Source organism: Myxocyprinus asiaticus, chromosome 38 (assembly GCF_019703515.2).
Source record: "Myxocyprinus asiaticus isolate MX2 ecotype Aquarium Trade chromosome 38, UBuf_Myxa_2, whole genome shotgun sequence".
Classification (NCBI taxonomy): Eukaryota; Metazoa; Chordata; class Actinopteri; order Cypriniformes; family Catostomidae; genus Myxocyprinus; species Myxocyprinus asiaticus.
In genome coordinates this window covers 3,490,470-3,509,027 of record NC_059381.1, presented here as the reverse complement: position 1 = coordinate 3,509,027, position 18,558 = coordinate 3,490,470, and the positions used below count along the sequence as shown (strand labels likewise).

Sequence of the window (18,558 nt, the reverse complement as noted above, 5' to 3'; positions counted from 1 at the left end):
TGTTGGCTATAGATGCAGTACACTTGAAACACGTCACAGAACAAAGCAATAATTAGTGATCTCTCTGAATGATCATGGCAAAAGGAGCTTCGGATGTTTGATTCTCCATATATAGCCTCTCCATGATTTGAAATGAAGCGGCCATAACTTTCACGTAACTAACACTTGTATGTGTGAAAACAATGGAGACCAGTCATCAACATGCGCACGCCGAGGCCAGTTACGATCTTAAGCCATTAAATACCTGCATGATGGATGAAGCTGAGCTTCAATCACACTGTTTACAATCGTACTGGGAATATTACCGCTGTCTTTTATATCAGTCTCCGTGTTGTTAACCTGTCACATTCATTTGGAGCATGCCACACACGTGCAGCTGATCAGATCAGGAGTGGCATTAAGACAAGTGCTGTGAATTCTTCTTCTCTTCCTTATTCAGCCTTCGGTGGATTTACAACGTATCTAACAGTGGCATCTCAGGGTCATTATTTAGTGTGGGTCACAAACACATGACAATCAATTATTTGTCCGATCTTTGAAACATTGACGAATAATTCCAAATTCTATCTGTCATTTTGACAGATAAAAAAGAAACAAGAAAAACATTTTAACCTAGTGCATCAGTTTTGACTTCACTCTTTGTCCCTCACATTCCCGCTGTGCATGTGCCCTGTTTATTTTCTGATTTTAATATGCATATTAGATGCATATTAACTGGCGCCGTCATCATTTACACCTGGTATTGTGTGTCTCTTTTGTGTTTAGATTTTGAGTAGAGGGTATCTGATTTCATGACTGCATACATCATTACTTCAGTGTGTTAATGTATGATAATAAAGCACAAACTGTATAATAACAAAAAGAAAACATAAAAAGCAGCGCATCATTTCAGCCAATTATGCATGCATTTCATAAGCGCAAACATCACGTTTAGAGCAGAATTGTCCATTATTTCTGTGTTAACTGAGCTTCACAGATGTGCTTCTCATGTTACACTTTGTTCACTTCAGGGACTATGAAGTTCTGTTAACTTGTGCATGTGTGTTTGCTTTTAACTGGCTAAGTTTAAAAACGCAGCGGTTGATTTGACAGGAAGAAGTTTCACACTACGACAGAATCCCAATATTTAGCAGTCATTGATATCTAATACAAACCAATGCATCAACAACACAACACCTCAACGCAGTGGCGTACAATTCAACGAAATGATGAAAGGTGCTTAACTAATCCAACCAACAGCACATTAGATAAAAATGAGCTTTTAAAACTTACCAGTGAAGTTCACTACGCAGGTCTGCAGTCAAGAGCGGTAACTTCCGATGCTCATGTCAACAGCTGACGTAAATATGATCAAAGCTTTTGATTGGCTAAGGGGCAAAGTCAAACTAGCCCCTCAGGCCATTGTTGAAGGCACGTTGCACATGCATGTGACGTTCTCCAGATCTCCCCTGATTAACATTGAGGATGAAGGGCTAGCCCCACGCATAGCAAATGAGAATGATTAAATGGCTTTTACACAACATACCTTAATAATAATAGAATTTCTCATAAGAATATATACTTTTTTCTTGTATAATGGACATATAACACGTTTAAGTTGCGGAAAATATATTATTTCTTAAAATACATTTATGATGATGCCATGCAATTTGCACAACAGCGCCACCTCTGGTGGGGCTTAGCCCCACTTGCCCCTAATGTAGAGACAAGGCTGGTATTTAACCATAGCGTTTGCAATATTTTCAAAATGCACATTCGAATGAATCGGAAAAATCTGAAAAACCATCCAGCCCTACTTTAAAGTATAAACAAGCTCGAAACACACCTCTAAAATATGCTTACTTATTTTGGGACTCTGATTTTGAAATGGAGTATTTACCAAACCAACCTTTTAAGCTCGGATGGGCCCGACATCGAGAAGAAAATAGTTATCAAAATATTAATAACTACAGTCTTGACCAACATACAGTATAGTATCGTTTTAAACCTTAGAAGCTGTACTTTCCAATGCATGTAGGCATTATGAGCAAAACTGAACAAGTGCTTTGAAATTTGCAGACAAATCAGAAGTGATCCGTTTTGAGAATTTATTAAGAATTTTGCACCGTTTATATTATTGTAATCGGTAAAAACATCAAACTGATCAAATAGCCTTATGTCATTGTAAAGCTCTCAAAGAGTAGAATACAACCAGCATATTTGTTTTACTCGCAGGCAAAAATACAGCAGGTAATAACTATGTCTTTGACATATAAGTTACATGTAAACAGGTGTTGCTTATATGCTGTGTTTTTGCATATAACCTCACGAAAAATAAATAGAACATAAAATACCACATACTATTACTTAAAGGAGGGGATTCCTGTTAAAACAAGCACACACACAATGTAATCGGATGCATAGATCATTAGATAATCCACACGAAGCACAATGTGCACACAGCATCTGGCTATCTGGCTAAAAACACGATACCTTTCCTTGATCAGATGACTTCATCGGAAATTATGTAGTACGTTGTACAGCGTCATGGAACGCTAAACCAGATTGCTGCAACCAGAGGTGGATGTCATCCAAATATGGGCAGAGAAGATCGTTCACTGTAATTACATCTGTACACCACTAGATGGCTCCAAGTACATGACACAGACTCAATGATAACTCAGATGACACAGAATGAAACTCATTCTGTGAAATCTCATTACTAAAATCATGTCTGCATGCTATGCAAAATTTTTGTCATTTTTCTATTTGCATGTGTAATTAGTTCTTAAGTACAATTATTATGTTTTATTTGATTGGAGACCTTTTTGTACACTAGGATAAATAATTTTTGATTGCTTTGTCATATCAACAACAATTTTACTCACAGTTGACATGATTGGGAACAAAACAAAAGCAGTTCTTCGGAGCTACCTTATTTGCACCCTGAAATGTCAAATCAGAAAAATAAGAAAAACGTTTTTTTTGTGTGTGTGATTTCTTAGGCTAAGAGTATCATAATTTATCAGTTTTCTTTAAAATGACCCGTAAATATTTCACCAGATTTTTTTTTTTAGTATTCACACAATGAAAAAGATCCGCAGCAATCACCAATAACCGATGGTTCCAAAAAGCTACTATCTGCACCGATTAATCGGTAAAACCGATACCTCTAATGTATATGTGTAACTACAGTCATGTTCCCTTTAATTACCTGTTGCTAAACTTTAGTGGAGTCATCATCAGTTCAGTTATTATCAAATTATTATATTTTCAGTCATTATTACACAGCTCTCTGGCATTCTTGATTGTGATTGGTCAATCATAATCAAGTATACAAATATACTGACATTTTTGTATATCAGGCAACCAATTTCCTACATAGCAGTGCTAGTTTCATGTCTCTTGTATCACTCTGTGCTCTCTTTCTTTTACATATTACAATAATTTAATCTCAAATCAAAATTCCTTGTCCATTTATTTGTTATTTGGTAAGTAGAATAAGCGTGATAATGTACAGTCAGCCGGTCATTATCACAAGAACCCTGATCACCGTTAGAGTTCATTTTAAAGACGGCTAAATATATTATCCCACTTATTAGATATTCAGATCTCAGAAGACATTTACAGCTTATGTTTTTGTCTACAGCCGCAGAACGAGCACATTGAGTTACACCGTAAGCGTCATGGATACCGTCTGGACCACCACGAGAAGAAGAGGAAGAAGGAGAGCCGAGAGGCGCACGAACGCTCGCACAAAGCCAAAAAGATGATCGGCCTCAAAGCCAAACTTTATCACAAACAGAGACATGCCGAGAAAATCCAGATGAAGAAGACGTGAGTACACCTGTTGCATTCGAAACAAATGTTTGGGAAAGTTGCTATGAAAACGGCCCTTAGCATCGCAGCCTTCCATCCTACCCACATGCATTAGCTGTACTTTGCTTTAGTCTGGTTATTGTCAACATGAAATCAAAATTGACCCTATTTAACTTCATGATATAGTTCTTGGTCTTACTGTGAATGATTCATCAGTGTATGTTATTTATGCCACCTGTCATATAGAGAACACTTTTCACAATCCAGTGAAATGCATCACATTACGGTAGTAAAATGGATTGCAAAATGTCATTTTATGTTGACTTCAAATCCTAGGCAAAAAGATCTGTGGTTTTGCAAAACTGTTACATGTATGTTTGTATTAAAGCATTAAGATGCATGAACAGAGGAAGAGCAAACAGAAAGATGATGACAAGACACCAGAAGGGGCGGTGCCAGCATACCTGCTGGACAGAGAGGGCCAATCACGCGCTAAAGTTCTCTCTAACATGATCAAACAGAAGAGGAAGGAAAAGGCTGTGAGTATCCAATCACATAAGAGAGTGATGCCTTTGGTTCTTTTGTCACCACGTAAAATTCTGTCAGGAAATTTAGTGCAATTTTTAGATTCTTGCACCAAATACAGTGATGAGAAAAAGTATGTGAACCCTTTGGAATTAGCTGGTTTTCTGCATTAATTGTTCATAAAATGAGATCTCATCTTCATCAAATTCACAAGTATAGACAAACACAATGTGTTTAAGCTAACAACACACAAACAATTATAATCTTTCATGTCTTTATTGAACACATCCCATTAAACATTCACAGTGCTGTGGAAAAACTAAGTGAACCCCTAGGCTAATGACGTCAACAAAAGATAATTAGAGTCAGGAGTTGGCAAACCAGGTATCAAATTAATGAATTGAGATTGGATGTGAGGGTTAGAGCTACTTTGAGCACTCAAACATTTTGAGTTTGCTTTTCACAAGAAGCATCTGCTGACGTGGACCATGCCTCGCAAAAAAGAGATCTCGGAAGAGATCAATGATCAAGAATTGTTGCTCTGCATAAACCTTGAAAGGGTTATAAAGTTATCTCTAAGAGCTTAGAAATTCATCTGTCTACAGTTAGACAGCTTGTCTGAAAATGGAGGCGATTTAGTACTATGGGTACTCTCCCTAGAAGTGGCCGTCCAGCCAAGATGACTCAAAGGGCACACCGCAGAATGCTCAGTGAGGTAAACAAGAACCCTAGAGTGACAGATAAAGACTTGAAGGAATCACTGGAACTGGTTAACATCTCTGTTCATGAGTCTACTATATGGAAAACATTAAACTGGCATGGTGTTCATGGCTGGACACCACGAAGGAAGCTGTTGCTTTCCAACAAAAACATTGCTGCATGCCTGAAGTTTGCCAAAGACCATCTTGACACTCCACAACGCTACTGTTAAAATGTTTAATTGTTTGGGAAGAACATGCATTCACTATGCGTGGCGTAAAAAGGGCACCGAATACCAACATGGAATCATCATTCCATCTGTGAAGTACGGTTGAGGGAGCATCAGGATTTGGGGCTGCTTTGGTGCCTTGACCGCTTGAGGGAAATTCCCAAGTTTATCAAGATATCCTACAGGATAATGTCAGGGTTGCTGTGTGCAGTTGAAGCTCAGTAGAAGGACAATAAGTAAATCCACTACAGACTGACTTCAAAAAAAGAAAATCCACCTTTTGGAGTGTCCCAGTCAGACCTTAACCCAATAGAGATGCTGTGGAATGACCTCAAAAGAGCCGTTCACACCAGACATCCTAAGAATATGTCTGAGCTGAAGCAGTTCTGTAAGGAAGAATGGTACAAAATTTCTTATGAACGTTGTGCAGGTCTAATCCGCAGCTACAGGAAACACTTGGTTGAGGTTATTGCTGCCAAAGGAGGATCAACCAGTTATTAAATCCAAGGGTTCACACATTTTTTCCACAGCACTGTGAATGTTTAATGTGATGTGTTCAATAAAGACATGAAAGATTATAAATGTTTGTGTGTTGTTAGCTTAATCACATTGTGTTTGTCTAAACTTGTGACTTTTATTAAGATGAGATCACATTTTATGAGCAATTTATGCAGAAAACCAGCAAATTCCAAAGGGTTCACATACTTTTTCTTGCCACTGTATTAGATAATTGGAGATGGAAAACACCTGCTTTATCTGTTACAATCTAGTACAGTGTTTATTTTATTATGATGAAACCTGCCCCAGCTATCTTTTGAATTTAGGAATATCTATCTCTGCAAGGTTTCCATACCAATTGTGAGTTTTGTTATTTGTCTCTTTAGGGTAAGTGGGAGGTGCCTCTTCCAAAGGTCCGAGCCCAGGGTGAGACAGAAGTTCTGAAAGTCATCCGAACTGGAAAGAGACAGAAAAAAGCCTGGAAGAGAATGGTGACCAAAGTCTGTTTTGTAGGAGACGGTTTCACACGCAAACCGCCCAAATATGAACGCTTCATCAGACCTATGGTAAAATATCACAATCAGCGTTTTGCATTGTTCTTTTGTATATTAAAGCAATTATAGTTGAAAATGCCTGACTTAAGCGTCTGTTTTCAGGGTTTGAGGTTTAAAAAAGCACACGTCACTCATCCTGAACTGAAGGCCACGTTCTGTTTGCCCATCTTGGGGGTGAAGAAGAACCCCTCATCCTCTTTATACACCACTCTGGGGGTCATCACCAAGGGAACAGTCATTGAGGTCAATGTCAGCGAGCTTGGATTGGTCACGCAAGGCGGAAAGGTCATCTGGGGTGAGTGACTGATTGGATGATAAATTGAATAACTTTATTGTAATATTTAAATGTAATTTTACGATGAAAATGTAATATCTCTGGTTTCAGGTAAATACGCCCAGGTGACGAATAACCCAGAAAATGATGGTTGCATTAACGCTGTGTTGCTGGTATAATGGAAATCTGAAACGTTTAACACTGAACTGTGCCTCAGAGTACTGCCAGGACCGGCTCTTCCGTGGAATTCTGTTTTCAGTCTCTTGGGAACTGAAAAATTCCTTTAAAGAACATGATTGGGAGACAGCTGATAATAAGTTCACATCTGGACCCACCACTCGCAAGAACACGTGGATCAGAAATAAAGTGCTGTTTAATTTCAAATAAAATCGAGTTTTCCTTGTTTGTTTCTGCTTAATTTTCTTTGCCTAACTTTATTAGTCCTCAGTGTTTCTTATCCCCCAATCAAGTAATTTAGGGAATGACTTTACACGTTATACTGCAAAGTAATTATTTACAGACATATTAATAGAGAACATGCGTTTATGCCTTCCTGTAGAGCCAAATATTAAAGAGTTAAGTGTGTATAAAGTGAAATCTACAGCTACATTTACATGCCAACATATGAGCAAAAATATACAAGACAAAATAGATGTTTTTTTATAGATGTTTTGAGTCATAAATCTTTATTAAAATATACATGAATGTATCTCAGGGCATTTAAAAGATAAAATGATTTTATTTAAAATGAAAATGCAAATAAGTTAATAACAACACTATAAACAGAACATTTGAGGTATAATCAAATATAAACAAAGGACTGACATGTTTAGTGTATATCAGCTCTGTAGGTCCATACAATGCAAGTGAATGGTTGCCAGAACTTTGAAGCTCAAAAAAGCATATAAAGGCAGCATAAAAGTAAACCATAAGACTCCAGTGGTTTAATCCATGTTTTCAGAAGTGATATGATAGGTGTGGGTGAGAAACCAATCTATATTTAAGTCCTTTTTTACTATAAATTCTCCTCCCTGAGAGAATGTGAATCACCAAAAACAAAAGAAGAATTTGAAAGTAAAAAAGGACTTGTATATTGGTCTTTTTTTTTTTTTTTACCTACACTTACATTGCATTTGAAGATATGGATTTAACCACTGGAGTCTTATGGATTACTTTTATGCTGCCTTTATGAGCTTTTTGGAGCTTCAACGTTTTAGACTCCCATTCACTTGCATTGTATGGACCTACAGAGCTGAATTATTCTTCTAAATATCTTCATTTGTGTTACACATCTGGGATGGCATGAGGGTGACTAAATGAGATTTTTGGAGGGTGAACTATCCCTTTAAGAGAAGATAAATTACTTAATATTTAACAAAGCAGGTTTAATGTATGATTAATAAGTTTAATCAAAAAGATTGTTTTCACAATTGTAGAATGACCTAGTTGCCCTGTTTTTCTTCAACACCACATTTGTTCATGTTTTCATTCTTGCGCTTGTTTTGATTCTCTGATTATTTTTTTCTAGTTCAGTTAATATACAAATCCAATCTGTTGTGGATGTTCTTGCACACCTGAACGGCGAATACACATTCCTCTTTAGGGAAGTAGTTCAGGTCACGGGCCATCAGTTCCAACATTTCTGTGTTTGGGCCGAGACCCCTCGTGTACCGCACTGAACGATGTGGATGTACTCCAGAGGAAGAAATGGCACAAATAAATCCACCAAGTTCTTTTCGATTAAACTAGTATGCCAGAAACCATCTATATGGACAGAAAAAAAGAAAAACTCTCTATACTAAAATACACAATACTAGCAGTATTTCCAGACATGTAATAGACAACATATTCACAAGGAATTAAAACAGCACAAATCTGATATGCATGATTACATGCCAGATGACCTTGACCTGAGGAAGATGAAGATGGCACATCTGTATGACACTCCATCCATGTTATCATAAAAGTCCAGGACTGGATATATACGGTCAGTCAGTCCAGGAGGCATTTTATCCATTTCATCAAAGATGAACATAAAACGTGCGCAGTTGGACATATTTACCCATATCCACTTTTGTAACTGATCCTTCACACACACACAAACACACATTGTTTACACTAAGTGCACAAAATAGAGATATACACTGATCATCTTCTAACAAGGCCTTATGTTAAGGTCTGGGTAGTTTAGATGTTAACATAGTCAGTTCTTGTAGTCAACGTGTTGAATGCAGGAGAAATGGGCAGGAGACCTGAGTGACTTTGACAAGGGCCAGATTGTTATGGCTAGACGACTGGGTCAGAGCATCTCTGAAATGGCAGGGCTTGTGGGGTGCTCCCGGTCAGCAGTGGTGAGTACCTACCAACAGTGGGCCGAGGAGGGACAAACCACAAACCGGCGACAGGGCGTTGAGCGCCCAAGGCTCATCGATGCACGGGGTAATGAAGGCTATCCCGTCTGGTCCGAACTGACAGAAGGTCTACAGTGGCACAAGTCACAGAAAATGTTAATGATGGTTACGGGAGGAATGTGTCACAACACACAATGCACCCTGCTGCGTATGGGGCTGCGTAGCCACAGACCACTCAGAGTGCCCATGAAGACCCCGTCCACTGTCAAAAGTGCCTACAATGGGCACACGAGTGTCAGAACTGGACCATGGAGTAGTGAAAGAAGGTCACCTGGTCCGATGACTCCCATTTTCTTTTACATCACGTGGACGGCCATGTACGTGTGCGCCGTTAACCTAGGGAAGTGATGGCACCAGGATGCACTGTGGGAAGACGACAAGCCCGCGGAGGGAGTGTGATGCTCTGGGCAATGTTCTGCTGGGAAACCCTGGTTCCGGCCATTCATGTGGATCTTTTTGACACGTGTCACCTACCTAAACATAGTTGCAGACCAGGTACACCCCTTCATGGCAATGGTATTCCCTGATGGCGTGGCCTCTTTCAGCAGGATAATGCGCCCTGCCACACTGCACACATTGTTAAGGAATGGTTTGAGGAACATGATGAATAGTTCAAGGTGTTTCCTTGGCCTCCAAAATCCACAGATCTCAATCTGATTGAGTATCTATGGGATGTGCTGGACCAACAAATCCGATCCATGGAGGCCCCACCTCACAACCTACAGGACTTAAAGGATCTGCTGCTAACGTCTTGGTGCCAGATACCACAGGACACCTTCAGGGGTCTAGTAGAGTCCATGCCTTGGCGGCACGTGGAGGACCAACAGCATATTAGGCAATATTTTGGCTCACAAAACGACTAAGTTACAATATCCTTCAAAGAGTTGATATCAAGAACCTTGAAAACTTGCAAATAAGGTGACTAGATCTTTTTTGGGGGTGCTTTGTGTTTTTGAACACATTTTTTGTGTGAACAAATCATTCTTGTTCAGGTCTCTCTGTAAAAATGACTGATGGCCATACACAATTAAATGATGAAAGGACTTCATTAAAACTAATTAACAATTAATTTATTTAGGCCATTACTGTTGTCACTTTTCAAGAGCTTAATAAAAGCCCAGTTACAAGGGATAGTGATTATCAAATTATTGTAATTAAGCGTTTTATAGTTGTTGTTTTTTTTGTTTTTTTTTAATTTAACCACATTTCAAAGTTTGAGGACTTCTAAAATAAAATAAAAATGATCAACACATCTCTTACAGGCCAGTATAAGAATAAATCACTGCAAGACAAAAGAAATCCATGTTTAACTCATAAAGCTTTTATCAAAATCAATATGTACATTGAATCCTTCGAGTATTTTCGAGCCATTTTATCTTGGTTTCCTACACATCTCAAATGTACAATTAAGTTCCAAGTAGGAGATGATCAACTAATGAAGACTGACTTATCAACAAATATAAAAATAGCATGTTGACATGCTCATCAACTATATTCAAAACTCAGATGATCTTCTTATATGGTAAACAGGCACTGATTTGCTTAATAGCACCTCTGATCAAACTTAAAGAGCTTAAAATCAAATATACAAAATCAAATATACAAAATCAAATATAAATCCTGACGGTGACTAAATGTTTCAGATCATTCTGCTTTTGTTTAAAAGTTCAAAACGAGATTGAAATCAACAATTGTTAGAAATCCGACAATCATCAACATCTTAAGCAATCAATTCATGCTGTTTTTTCTTAAAAATAAAAATAAAAATTGTTATCTGACATTTCAAGTGAAGGCAAATGAATGTGTTTTACTCATGATAATTAATAAAGATCGACAACATTACATAAAATTAGCCAGTGTTTCACAGCGCCACAATGTGCAAAGTTTAAAAAAAGCTCTATCGGACACATCCTTGAAAACAAAGACTTAAACTGCAAGATGTGAAATTAATAAAACAGTTCTATAAGAGAACATTTGGTCTGGGTAAAAATCGTCCCCTTGCTTTCATCAGTCTTTTTCATCAGAGATTGTGACATCATGGGATGCAGTAGTATGTGAATTGTACTAGAAGAGCAGGATGATTTTCCCAACACACTCGGTGTCTGCATATAAATTAAATCTCCGATGGACAGTGGCAGTTCCATGGAAAAAAAGCACACAGTCAATCAATTCTGTTTTTCTCTCTCGTTCAGTTAATATAGAAGTCCAATCTGCTGGAGATGATCTTGCAGCCCTGCATAGAAAACACACGTTCCTCTTTAGGGAAGTAGTTCAGTTCCTGGGCCATCAGTTCCACCACTTCCTGTTTTGGCACGTGACCTTTGGTGGCCATCTCAGCCAAACCGCACTGAATGACGTGCTTGTATTCCAGAGGAAGAAACGGCACGAAGAAATCCACCAAGTTCTTATCGATTAAACTAGTATGCCAGAAACCACCTACAGACAGAGAGACAACAAAAAAATGATGTAAACATTTAATAATAGCAATGCCAATGATCCTTTTCATCTTATTATTCTGCACTTTATAAAACAGGCTCTAAAATCTGACTTCATCAGCCACATTTGAAGCGTTGTTGCCAATAGCAGCAATAAGCTATGAGACTGTGCATTACAGTAAATCAATATAACATTTAGCATCTAGTGGCTTATTGCTTTACTATGCTGTACTAAATGGTGAGAGAGGGGGTGACGTACTATTCTTGTTGTTAAAGACAGACAGTGAAAGTGCCGTCTCTAAATCCTTCAGCTTGATCTCCTCTCGTTTTCTTCCAGCTTTCCAGAAATCCAGAGCAACCTGAACGATATTCTCTCCCCCTGCATTGCTATAAAAGTGAACAGAAAAATGATCCATGAAATGAATGCTAATTCAAATATGCAAAACAAACCGCATCCGACTAAAACAAAAAATGATCTACATAGTAACCTTTAAGCACATTTTGTCAAAACACAAAATCCTATGAAAAAAGCCTAAAACTCTAAATAAAGTTTTAATCAATGAAATTCCTGCCGAAATAAGGTTTTTCGATTAACGATAACATGGAAAGACGAGATGAAAATGTCGCATCATGCCGATTACAAAACAATTTTAATAAAAAATAAAAAATTACTGTTTACTAAATTATAAATTATATTATATAATAATATTGCAAGACCAACACTTTTTTATTAATCTATTTTTTAAAGAAAGAAAAATCTAGAAAGAACTGATTGAAATAATCCAGTCATAGTATGTTGTGGATTTCCCCACTTGAGTTACGTGAGCTGAAAAAACTAAACTTCTATTCAATTAACTTTACTAACGGGTAATTACCTAAAATGCATCCTATATATGTGACATTAATCAGCTACATTCACAACTTAAATGTAACATTACAACTTACATCTGTACAGACAATGAAGCCAATGAACATGTGAACTTGAACTAGTAAATACACAGTTTTCTTAAATACGTGCTAGTAATATCCTAAACAAAGGCTATTCAACTTTATCGACAAGTGGGCCACATAGAAAAAAATCTTCGGGTCTTGCGGGCCAAGCCAGAATATTTTGTTAATCAAAATCAGATATATAATAAAAATCTATCAGATATCATATTATAGTAGGTCTATAATATTTGTTCACTATATAAATAAAACATGTGCGTTTATATCTTTAATTTTTTTATCATGAGAAAAAAAATTCCAGCAGTATATTCTAAAAAAAAAAAAAACAACAACAACAACAACAACAACAACAGAGTAAATCAGATAATAAATAAATAACAATTATTCAACAATAACAGTGTAGTTTGTTATTTTGACTTTACAAATCGCATTCTTTCAGGACCAAATTAACAAATATAACTTTTCTGTTTCTCTGAACTCGTCCATAATTTTAATTCTTTAAATGATGGAAAATTATTATCTGTAGCACAACCTCTGAAAGCGTCTAAAAAACAAGGCGCTCCTGCACGAGACACTGTAAGAACATCAATATGTAACATGATGTCCGTCTAGCGCAAGTTTACATAGGAAAACAATTGGGAAAAAAAGTGTGAACAGAAAAAAACGTGTTCGGTGTGAACAGCCCCCAAGACAACTGGCAACCTAACGTGGGCCACTGGAAATGTACAAACCATCTGGATTTAGCTTGTGGGCCACCAGTTGAATAAGCCTGTCCTAAAGTGTCTAAACGAGAAGAATCCACAACAGAGTAACGTCTAAAAAGTAGCAAATACTTCAGCATATTCATTATGTGCTATTATTTCAGGAGCTCAGGCCTTCAGGACAGTTTCTCATGTTGTTTTATCTTACACATTAAACACAATAATCTTTACGTTGTTTAATACGTTTAAATAATTGTAAATAGTTTATACATTTTTCAGAACATTTGAATATTTGGTTAAAGTTTGGTCTGTTACAGTTTGATTATTGAACCCACTATATATTAGGTGTCTTATAATTTAATTTTAATTTTCTTTTTATTTATCACACATATACAGTGAAATTCTTCTTTTTTTCACATATCCCAGCTAGGCTGGGGTCAGAGTGCAGGGTCAGCCATGATACGGCACCCCTGGAGCAGATAGGGTCAAGGGCCTTGCTCAAGGGCCCAACAGTGGCATCTTGGCAGTGCTGGGGCTTGAACCCCCGACCTTCTGATCAGTAACCCAGAGCCTTAACCGCTGAGCCACCACTGCCCCCGTGTCTTTAGCTACTATGTAATCAAGCATTTGCTACAATGTACTTATAATGTACAGTATATACACGTGTTGTTGCAATGTATTTATATTTAAAGTACCTGCACTTAATTATATCTGTTGTTACACAGTTTACCTTACCCCTAACCCAACCCTTACCCTAAACCTACCTGTACTTCAACATCAGTAGCAGCAAATGTGAATCTTGTCAGAATTTTGCATGAATCAAAATGTAGTTACACAATAAGTACATTGTATTTTATGTACTTTAATTTGAGTAAATAGCAGTTAAAGACACCTAATATAAAATGTTAATTTTGTCAACTAAAATTCAGGGATGCAAAGGGATGAGAGGTGAGAGTCATAGCACATATATATTTTTAGTTGATTTTGTTGTATTTAAAGCTTTAAGTGTTTAAACTTCAAGTACCCATTTCAAGTGATTTTCATAGATAAAGTGTAGAAACTTGGGCACATTAGCTTTAAAAAGTGACTTTAGCCAAAAGGTGAGTAGTTTGCTTCCCTCTGAGTAAAACTGACTAAAATGAATGAATGTGACATGATGAAATATTGACTCAACATTTTCATTTAAATTATGACTAAAATAAAAAATAGCTTCTTTCTCCCATACAATTTTCTCAAACACAAGTGTGCTGATGACACTGACCTGAGGAAGATGAAGATGGCCTGTCTGTACGACACTCCGTTCAGATTGTCATAAAAGTCCAGGTATGGTTTTATACTGTCAATCAGCCCGGGATGCATTTTATCCATTTCATCAAAGATAAACATAGAGCGTGCGCAGTTGGAAACATTTCCCCTTATCCACTCCTGTAACTGTGTCTACAAACACACACAGACAATTATAAACAGATATGACAATGCACAGACACAACTTTTGATTATGATTCATTACTATGTATCATGAAATATGAAATTTGGTTCCATTTGATTATTTCAGCACTATCTGCAACAATGTTACAACTGAAAATAGGTCAAGCATTGTATTTTGGATGTAAAAAAACTAATAATTTAAAAACTTTTTTTGGGTGTTATTACAGTAATAGTAATATTAATTGACATATTCTGTAATACAAAGCATTCAAATTGAAACATTTTTACACTTCTATCTGATGGCACTTCATCAAAATACTGTATTTTTTTTTATTTTCTCTCCAGTTTGGTCCTCGTGGTGGTGTAGTGACTCGTCTCAGTCCGGGTGGCGGAGGCGTCTGAGACTGTCAATCTGCGCATCTTATCACGTGGCTTGTCGAGTGCGTTACCGCGGAGACATAGCACGTGTGGAGGCTTCACGCTATTCTCCGCGATCCACGCACAACTCACCACGCGCCCCACTGAGAGCGAACCACATTATAGCGACCATGAGGAGGTTACCCCATGTGACTCTACCCTCCCTAGCAACCGGACCAATTTGGTTGCTTAGGAGACCTGGCTGGAGTCACTCAGCACACCCTGGATTCAAACTCGCGACTCCAGGGGTGATAATCAGCGTCAATACTCACTGAGCTACCCAGGCCCCCAAAATACTGTACTTTTAAGGTTTTTTTGTGGTGCAACGAAATATAATGTCATTTCAATGTTCATTATGGGAAAACTTACAAACAACAAAAAACCTTACCTTGTACAAATCTATGTGCTTCTCATGAGGAAAGTGTGCTGTGGCTGTAAACAGATGAATGAAACTGCTCGACAAGCCTTTCTGGTAAATGTTTTCGGCTATGAGCTGGCTGACATAGTTCTTCCCTGTCCCCGTCCAGCCGTGGAGGGACAAAACCAGCGGTTTCTTGGGGTTTTCACTGCTCATGAAACCCGTGACGGCTTTCAGGATGACCTGCGCAGCGACATGCTGCCCGAACAGCTTCATGTCAAGGTCGTGCTTCAATCCTGTGGATGAGAGAACAGATTTAAACGATCAGAAATGCACTGCATTCTGTACTGTACTGAGAACCGAACAGGAAAGAAGAGGATCTTATTTATCACCAAATCACCAGAAGCGGTGCAATTTATTTCCTTGACTCGCCATGTTGCCATAGAAAAAGACACCATACATTTGACAAAGGCTTGGAGTAACCTGAGGTTAAGTGTCTTGCTCAAGGGCACAATGGATCAGTCCTGGCACAACTATACAACCTCACAGAATACAATTTTATTGTGAAAGATTCGAAACTACAACCATTTGGTTACTAGCTAAAGTCCACATCACCAAAAACACCCACACTCGTATTGCTTTACATTTGTGGCATGAAGTTTTGACTTGTCCCCCTTTTCTTAAAAAGAAAAACATTTTGGGGGCCTGGGTAGCTCAGCGAGTATTGATGCTGACTATCACCCCTGGAGTCGTGAGTTCGAATCCAGGGCATGCCGAGTGACTCCAGCCAAGTCTGCTAAGCAACCAAATTGGCCCGGTTGCTAGGGAGGGTAGAGTCACATGGGGTAACCTCCTCGTGGTCGCTATAATGTGGTTCTTGCTCTCGGTGGGGCGCGTGGTGAGTTATGCGTGGATGCCGCGGAGAACAGCGTGAAGCCTCCACACGCACTATGTCTCTGCGGTAATGCACTCAACAAGCCACGTGATAAGCGGATTGACGTCTCAGACGCTGAGGCAACTGAGATTCGTCCTCCACCACCCGGATTGAGGCGAGTCACTACGCCACCACGAGGACCTAGAGCGCTGCCAAGTTATGATCACATGACCAGCCGAATACTACTCGCTTAATCTCAGTAACCATCCTGTTATTTGACACTTTCACTCATTGATTAAAGTAATCATAGCTGACTGTGTATTGTAAATTTCTGCAATGTTATCTGAACCTGAAAACTACTGATTTTAAATGATGCTGCATCCAAGCTGCTAGGTGTCAGTGTAAGTCCAAGATGACACAAAGACAAAAGTTACCTTTAAAGGTGCACTCTGTCATTTTTTGTTTATGCCGTCTTTAACTTACACCTCAAATGCAATAGTTTTCACTAACAGATGCCATAGTAGAAATTCAGAACTATTCACAGTCAGCCATGATTAATCTAATCCATGAGTGAAAGAGTCCAATTAAACCAGTAGTATTCGGCTGGTCATGTGATCATAACATGGCGGCCTCCATGAGGGGACCCTCTCCATGTAGAATAAAACAGCTTTTATTTTTTATGGAAAAAAAAAAAAGTTTCCCCAATTTGGAATGCCCAATTCCCAATGCGCTCTAAGTACTAGTGGTGGTGTAGTGATTCGCCTCAATCCGGGTGGTGGAGGATGAATCTCAGTTGCCTCCACGTCTGAGACGTCAATCCGTGCATCTTATCACGTGGCTTGTTGAGCGCGTTTCTGCGGAGACGCAGCACGTGTGGAGGCTTCATGCTATTCTCCGCGGCATCCACGCAAAACTCACCACGTGCCCCACTGAGAGTGAGAACCACATTATAGCGACCACGAGGAGGTTACCCCATGTAACACTACCCACCCTAGCAACCGAGCCAATTTGGTTGCTTAGGAGACCTGGCTGGAATCACTCAGCACACCCTGGATTTGAACTCACGACTCCAGGGGTGGTGGTCAGTGTCTTTACTCGCTGAGTTACCCAGGCCCCCGGTAACAAAGTTGTTTAAAATTTGCCTAAAATGTGCCAGGCTGCTACAGTGAGCACCTCTGAAAATGAACTAAGTCTAAAACTTTTTTATTTTTTATTATTAGATTTGCCCAAGCTTGAAAAGTTTATAGCATTGAAAGAAATGAAAGACTGTCGTTGAAGCAAATTGTGTGATTAAGTGATTATCTGAATGAGCAACCACTGTTTTCATGGCATACCACAGTAAATAATAAAATAATAACAATGAACAGGGCCCCATTCCTGTACTTTGCCTAGGGCCCCCAAATCACTAAATCCGCCCCTGAATGCAAGCGGTCATGATTTTATACATGTTTCAAAATTACTATTTATTTTTGTTATGGAGTCAAACTGTTTAAATGAAGAAAGAAAAATAAATGTGTGTGCACCTTTAAGACAGCAGATTTAACAAAATCTTTTCCATAATACTAAATTTACTTTACACATTACCAGATGATATGTTGTTGTTTTTGTTTTGTTTTTTGACTAATTATATGGTACCATATATAATAAAAATAGTTGATTAAACATTTGCATTCTGATTAAAAAAAGTAACACTAGATGTTGACTAATTTTCACAAATTATATATGCACCTGTAGTCTATGGTTTACAAATACGTGCATCAGCATGGACTTAAATCATTTAAATAATGACAAATGTGAATGTAATTCATTTTAGTAACGTTAAATATGAATTTATCAGGTTGCCATATGACATCTCGAACAAAGCAAAACTGAAACCTTAAACACGCCCATAATTGCGTCATAGAAGACCAAATTAAGATAAAATACCCCCTACAAACCTGTCTTATTGTATGAAATCCACTCAGGTCTGCAGCACTCCTGAAAGTAATACAGCACGTTCTGATAACTGGCCAGAAAGCCGGTGATTGCGGCCGCCATACCGACAGCAATGCTGGTGCTGATCGGTTCAATCGCCGCTGTTATCGAGAAACTCCACACAACACAAACAGCAAACACCAGCCAACATCTCAACCGCATTCTGCAGTCTGACACCGGCCTTAACAACGGCGAAAAAGTCCAACTAATCTAAATAGTAGATGCTGGTACTAGCTTTAGCGGCGTGATAGCGAAGCGACTTCCGTAAACCGAATCAAGAGGGGCCTTTCAGTTCAAACACACGCTGTGACGTCATTAAGCTCGTTTACGGGATGTTTTGGTGCGAAACATATTACAAATATCTTTGAAAATATTGCATTTATATTTTATCATTGTATTATTACAAATTAATATATGTATATATTTTTTTACATT

General features: G+C 38.3%; 2 protein-coding genes across 2 annotated transcripts in view; one reads left to right on the top strand and one right to left on the bottom strand.

Annotated features, from left to right (window-relative positions):
• The window catches only part of nsa2 (NSA2 ribosome biogenesis homolog (S. cerevisiae)), a 9,632-nt gene extending 2,650 nt beyond the window's left edge, over window positions 1-6,982 (top strand). The window contains exons 2-6 of the mRNA XM_051678226.1: window positions 3,629-3,816; window positions 4,187-4,337; window positions 6,136-6,315; window positions 6,406-6,598; window positions 6,689-6,982. Coding sequence (XP_051534186.1) covers window positions 3,629-3,816; window positions 4,187-4,337; window positions 6,136-6,315; window positions 6,406-6,598; window positions 6,689-6,756 — 780 coding nt within the window. The 3' untranslated portion in view covers window positions 6,757-6,982. The remainder of the gene's footprint in view (window positions 1-3,628; window positions 3,817-4,186; window positions 4,338-6,135; window positions 6,316-6,405; window positions 6,599-6,688) is intronic.
• A 3,305-nt stretch (window positions 6,983-10,287) lies between these two features.
• tor1 (torsin family 1) lies at window positions 10,288-18,416 on the bottom strand. Its single transcript, XM_051678209.1, has 5 exons — window positions 18,087-18,416; window positions 15,306-15,571; window positions 14,334-14,509; window positions 11,683-11,810; window positions 10,288-11,424 (listed from the first exon to the last, which is right to left on the bottom strand). The coding sequence occupies exons 1-5, from the start codon at window positions 18,283-18,285 to the stop codon at window positions 11,177-11,179; spliced, it is 1,017 nt and encodes a 338-aa protein (XP_051534169.1). The 5' UTR covers window positions 18,286-18,416; the 3' UTR covers window positions 10,288-11,176.
• Window positions 18,417-18,558: the final 142 nt, after the last annotated feature.